This window comes from Cynocephalus volans, chromosome 6, assembly GCF_027409185.1.
Source record: "Cynocephalus volans isolate mCynVol1 chromosome 6, mCynVol1.pri, whole genome shotgun sequence".
Lineage (NCBI taxonomy): Eukaryota > Metazoa > Chordata > Mammalia > Dermoptera > Cynocephalidae > Cynocephalus > Cynocephalus volans.
Window position 1 is genome coordinate 95,566,160 of NC_084465.1, and position 6,451 is coordinate 95,572,610.

The window sequence follows — 6,451 nt, forward strand, 5'->3', positions numbered from 1 at the left end:
CCTCTAGTTCCCTGCTTCTGCAGGTGTGTAGGCAGAGGCAGCTCCCACACCCTAGCTGCTCACTGAGAGGCCTCTCTTCACCTTCCTCCTTGCCAAGTACTCTCTGGGAAGCTTCCAAACCCAAGGATGTTCCAAGACCACTTGGGCTCTGGCTCCTGTGAACCAGACAGCCAGGCTGGAGTTGCCCACAGCCCCCAGGTCAGGTCCTGTCCATACAAAGGTCCTTCCTGCCTTTTCTCCCCCAGCGCCCCAAGAAACAGCCCCTGTGGCTGCATGTGTGCACCTCGGGCGCTAGGCAGGGCGTCCTGGCAGGAAGGCCCAGAAACAGCCCTGCAGTGCTCTGATCACCAGGGCCACCACACTGATGTCAGTGGAGAGTGAGACCATCGGGGGGGACAGACAGCTAAGTCTAGCTGTGTGAATGGGCAGGGCAGGTGACACGTCCATGACAGGTGTTTTGCTTTTGAAGGAGAAGCAGAAGTTGCTGGATGAGATTGAAGAGTTGACACTGCGGCTCAATGAAGAGCAGGAGAACAAGAGGAAGTTGGGGGACAGGCTGAGTCATGAGAGACACCAGTTCCAGAGGGACAAGGAGGCAACCCAAGAGGTGAGCAGGGCAGCCCAGACACGAGCTGTCCCCTTCCCCATGCCCCAGCCTGGTGACAAGGAGCCCTTTGTTTCCTAAGACATGCAGCTTCTGGCCTTGTTGCTCTGGGTGGAGCTACAGGTGTGTGGCGGCATTTGGGAAATATGTGTGTCGTCATCCTCCCTAGAGACGGTGGCCAGACTGACCCAGAGGTTGTAAAGCCAAGTGATGAGCTCACAGTTGCCCCCTCGGTGCCCAGAGCCCCCAGCTCACCCTGTGGTTGCCTCACAGCTGATCGAGGATCTCCGCAAGCAGCTGGAGCACCTGCAGCTCTTCAAGCTGGAGGCCGAGCAGAGGCGGGGCCGCAGCAGCAGCGTGGGCCTGCAGGAGTACAACAGCCGGGCCAGGGAGAGTGAGCTGGAGCAGGAGGTCCGCAGGCTGAAGCAGGTGCAGGCACACAGAATCTTCCAGAAGGCTGGCATGGGGAGAGGGCACCTGGGGGACCAGCACCCGAGCTGGAAGTCCTCCCCTGGCCAGTCCTTGTCCCAGCTCAACTACCAGCAGGGGCCATGGCCCAGTAGTGACACTGTCATGTCCCCCCCTGCAGGACAACCGTAATCTGAAGGAGCAGAACGAGGAGCTGAATGGGCAGATCATAACCCTGAGCATCCAGGGCGCCAAGAGCCTCTTCTCCACGGCCTTCTCCGAGTCCCTGGCTGCAGAGATCAGCTCGGTCTCCCGAGACGAGGTAACGCACCCCCACCCCCATCTGTGCACCAAGGTCTGTGCGCCCTGGCTCCGACCCCTTGCTCTCCCCACAGCTCATGGAAGCGATTCAGAAACAGGAAGAGATCAACTTCCGCCTCCAGGACTACATCGACAGGATCATCGTGGCCATCATGGAGACCAACCCATCCATCCTGGAGGTCAAGTAGAGGCAGGGAGGCCCAGCCTGGGCTGGGTTCAGGACTCTACCAACACCCCAGAGAGGCCCTGTCACACCATGAGGAGCCAAGACCAGCAGGCCCCACAGTTGACCAAGTCTAGAGCCTCTGGGCTGGACTGAATAATGACAGGGGCTGCTAAAGGGGCAGGGGGCAAAGGGCAGCGGAGAAGGGAGAAAGGGAAACCCCCAGGACTGAAGCCCACAGTGGGTGTGGGGTGTGGCTGGACCTGCTGTCAGCTCTGCCCTCCTGGGGGCCAGGACATCCCAGCCCCAGGTCTGCACAGCATCAATGCCCAGGTCCCTGTTCAGTGGTGATGGAATCACGAGCCTTTCTGTGCAAAGATGTGGGGACAGTTCTCAGGCTGGGGTGAGCCCCTCGGTGACCTCCCTCATGGCAGCCCCTCTTCCCGCTGTCCAGCCCTATCAGGAATGAAGGAAGAAAAGGGGTCCCCACTGAGGATGCCGCCACCCATGTCTGCCCACACAAGCACCCTGACGCAGTGCCACCCAAGCCTGCCTGCTCCCGGACAGCATGCAAGCCCCTGGACCTTCACATCGGACGTTGTGGTGCTGGAAGGATGGGCAGGCAAGGCTGGCGTGTCTTGGTCTGAGAGCCACAGCCCCTCCTCCCATCCCCCAGCTCTCCCCGAGTTGCTCAGGCCATCAACCACCCAGATGTGGCCACCTTGGTCCAGCTTTGGGCCCAGGGGCCTCCCACGGCCTGACCCTCGCTGCAGTAACCCTTAGGGGCCTTGACCCTCCTGTCAGGGGCTGGGACAGGAGCCTGTTGGGGCCCTCTAGTCTGAAATCAGGACTTGAGATTCTGACTGTGTAGAACTTGCTCCCTGGATGGGGTGGACACCGCCACCCCCTTTGACTCCCAGGTGCAGGTGCTGCTTCTCTGCAGGTGTGGCCTCACCTGGCCTGGAGTCCACACCCTCTCCATGCAGATCATCGCTGCCCTGGGTAACATCTGCATTTCCCAGGCCAGAGCTCAAATGTCTGGAACCATGTTTTCTTCTGGGTGTCTAACTTAGAAATCACTATTCCTCCCTGAGGGTGCATTTTGCAGGAGGGTGGGAGCAGGGCAGGCTCTCCAAGGACATGAGGATCAGAGAGGAAGGCCTTCCTGCTGTGCACCTGCTGCTTCCCGGGCCTGCACTACCTGGGATCAGCAGCATCACTCCCACAGGCTGCCGGGCCTGCCCCCGAGCCTCAGCACTGGCAGGGAGCCTTCGGGCCTTCCTGGATGGGTTGAGACCCCATCAGGAAGACTGGCCACTCCATTGTGTGCACGCGTGTGTGAGTGTGTGTGTGAGTGTGCACGCGTGCATGTGCCCACACATGCTGCCCTGTGTCCCCCACCTTCCACCTGGCCCACCTTCTATGCTAAGATTTAAGATGTTGCCTCGTATTGTACATTTTGGGGAAAGCCTTGGTTGTAAATCAGTGTAAACTTGGAGGAGAGATTTTTCTATCATGTAGAGTAGGTATTTTTTATAGATTGAAGGTTGATCAATTTTTTAATACTTTCAAGAGAGAAAACTATCTGTGTATACACATGAAATATATATATGTATAATATATAAATACTGGAGCCCTGCCTTTCTGTGTCCAGGTTTTGGCCCTGGTGTCATGGGCTTGTGTCCTGTTTCTGTGACTGCTCAGCAGTGCTGTAACTGTAAACATGAATTGCCAGGAGACAATGTGGGAAACACACACTAAGCACCAGCTTGCACACTGCTCCCACTTTAATTCCCTGAGAAGGGGCTCTTCTGCCTGGATGCAGGAGGGCAGGAGGCCAGCACAGATTAAAGCTGTTACTGCACATGCAGAGACTGTCTTCTTCCTCCATGGGGACTGCAGGGAAGGGAGAAGGCAGCTTGGGCCTGGTCCAGGTTCCCTAAGGTGTCTGGAGCCATGGTCCTCTGAGCCCAGACCACAGGAGCCCTGAGGTTCCAGGATCGCACCAGGCTGGGCCACTAGCAGACCTCAGCCACTTTCTGGGTGGGATCTGGATGCTAAAGTCCTGCATCTCTGCAGGGGGGCACTTCTGGGGTGGGGGTCCACATGTTGGGACTCTGGCAGCCCTCATGTCCCTGTCATGGTGTGACTCGGCCCCCGAGTGCAGCCCAGGAGGGCCTCAGTGAGCCCTGGCTGCTGGAGTGGCACTGAGTGGCAGCTGGGCAGAGGAGGGTACATGACAGCGGTATCTGAGTATCACAAATCCCTGGGGATGCGAATCCCATGTCAGTGGGGAGCCAGCCACCCATGTGTCATCATGGATGAAGAACAGGGCTGTGGTCTGCAGGGTGGTGGTAGAAGTCGTCCCCCAGGAGGGACCACGCACTGAGCACCCAGAACCAAAGGCACAGAGAAGGCAAATGCCCAGGACAGGATGGACTTGAAGGTCAGAAAGAAGGGGCAAGGGTGGGCACAGGGGAAGGCAGGGCTGGCTGAAGAGAACTCAGGAGCTGCTGTGGTCACAGGGACTCCATGAAGAAGGTTCTAAGGGGAAGTGACCACATCTGATTGGAAGGGAGGCTGTTAGCTCAAAGTCCCCAAAACGCATGCCTTAAAAACTTGACCACCTAACCTGGGCATTCACAGAGCAGCAAACCACGCACCTGCAGCTCTCTCACCCCCCCTTGCACTGAGCCACCTGCCTGCCAGTCACTCTCAGAGGGAGAAAGTGAGGCCCAGGAGGCTGAGTTCCCGGGTCTGCTGGCCCAGGAGGCTTCAGCTGATGACTGGATGGGACATAGCCTGGCCTGCGGCAAAGAGGCGTAGAAGCCTTGTCCTCAGCAGGGGTGCAACAGAAGAGCTCCAAGGTTACCAGGGTCAGGCCTGGGAGTCCTGGATGCTTTGTGGGGTAGAACTGAGGAGGAAATTTGGGGGATGTGGATATGTCCAAGGCCAAGTTCCTGTCTGCAGGGGAGGGGCCTGCCCATGGGTACCTGCCTGGTGCCAGCGGGGCCCATCTCAGCCTCGGGGGAGAAGCTGGAAGTGGGGAGGAGGGGAGTGGCTTCTTCTGATACCCCACCGTGGCCTGGAGGCTCCTCAGTCCAGGCAGCTGCACCAGCAGAAAATGCTGAGGTCACTGCATTGTTCCTCCAGGGTCTCCAGCCCAAGGGAGACAGAGCCTCCCGTTTGGGACAGGGTGGGGTGGGAAAACACGTGCTGAAGATCCATTGTACACGGAAATGGATTCCCCGGAAGTGCTATCTGAGAGCTCGCAGGTGGGTGAGAGCAAGGTGGGGGGTGCTGGCTGGAGGCTGCCTGAAGGGTGTTCCCAGAGGAGGCCTGTGCCCCGCTGGAGGTCTCCACCCCACAACCATGCAGTGGCCTGGCCACAGGGCCTGCCATTGCACAACCCTCCAGCAAGCAGACCCTCTCCTGATACAGAGTTGCTGCTTGAGTCTTCCAAGGCTTGGTTAGTTCTGCCTGATAAAAGAGCACACACAGGGCTCTGCCCCTTCCCTTGGAAAAGACCCACCAGCGTGTGTGTGTGGCCCTCGACTCAGGCTTGGGAGCCCAGGAAGGGTGCCGATCTCTGCTGTGGCAGCCCAAGTGGTACACCGCCCCCTCTACCTGCTGGCGGTTCAGAGACCTGAAGGAGGCCCAGAGAGGGGCAGGGGTCTCGGCCAGGAACCTAACCCGTTTCCCTAAGGTCGTCTGTTCTTTGTGACTTGGGCACGTAGCAGGCAATTGCAGGGTCACTGTAAAATCTGAGCATTGTGTGGCGCGTGTGAGCCCACATGGCTCCCTGAGCGCTCCTCCCACCAGAATGTCTGCTCTGCTATGGCTGTTGGGTCTGTTTTGTTTACTGCCATGTCCCCAGCACCTAGAACAGTTGGGCACCCAGTCGGTGCAAGTAAAACTTTCGCAAGGACCCTTGAACTGATGCCTCCCACCCCTGCCTGGGGTCTTTCTTCTTGCCCCTCCTCCACCTCCTTCTCCAGGTGGGATTTATGCCTCTCCCCTCAGGTCTCCTGAGCCCTCAGTGAGCTGTGTTGTGTCAGTGACTCAGGTTTGTTTCATTGTGACGGTTGTGTCCTTGGGCCAGGACTGCACTGGTACGGAACAGGGCTCAGTCAACGGTCTGGATAATGCAAAGCCACTTATCTTCCTGCTGTGTAGTCATGTAAAATGAGGCCAGTGTGCCTGATGTTTTGGTGACTCAGAATATTTCGGATGACCACAGGTTGACTCTACAGATGCAGGAGAGACCCCATGTCCCTCATCTTGCCCATTTGTCACAGGGCACACTCAGTTCCTGGCTGAAGCTCCCAAAAATTGATACCAAACTCACAGATCCGGCTGCCTGCCCCAGAAAAAAAACAAAACTCAGATGATGTGAAAATGGAAGTCAGCTTTTATTCAGGAATACCGGTCACCTGGGGAGAGATGTTGGGCTAACCCATGTCTCCAGTAAACCTGAAGGAGAATGGCCAGACTAAAGCCATCTCAAAGACACAGGTTTACTGAGGGGTTTTTAAAGAATGGATTGGGGGAATGGAACATGGGAAGTGAAAAGCAGGAAAGAAGGGGATGTGAGCTATGAGGGGTCTGTGTCTAGGACTCAGGTACAAGCTCTTGCCAAGGCCTCTTCTGGTTTCTTTCTGTTCTTATCTTCGCTATTTCAGGACGCTGCAAGATTTTTATTTGCTCCGGAGTAGAATCAACTCTTCTGCAGTCTTTTGCGTAGTTTCACTTTGCAGAGCTCTGGTTGACTTGGCTGGTGCCCAAAGTCAGTTTACAGTCATTTGGCCTTGTCACTTTTAAAAACTCTACAAGTCTCAAAGAAAGAACTGTTAGCTTTGTGAAGTACTGACTGGCTTCTCAGCCTTCTTTTCCTATTTGGCAAGCAAAATAAGAATGTCAAGAAAGTGGGAAAAAAAGAGTGGAGAGAAAAAAGA

General features: G+C 56.6%; 1 protein-coding gene across 1 annotated transcript in view; it reads left to right on the plus strand.

Moving 5' to 3' along the window:
- The window catches only part of RAB11FIP3 (RAB11 family interacting protein 3), an 88,737-nt gene extending 85,608 nt beyond the window's left edge, over positions 1-3,129 (plus strand). The window contains exons 12-15 of the mRNA XM_063101063.1: positions 470-607; positions 878-1,033; positions 1,194-1,334; positions 1,408-3,129. Coding sequence (XP_062957133.1) covers positions 470-607; positions 878-1,033; positions 1,194-1,334; positions 1,408-1,521 — 549 coding nt within the window. The 3' untranslated portion in view covers positions 1,522-3,129. The remainder of the gene's footprint in view (positions 1-469; positions 608-877; positions 1,034-1,193; positions 1,335-1,407) is intronic.
- Positions 3,130-6,451: the final 3,322 nt, after the last annotated feature.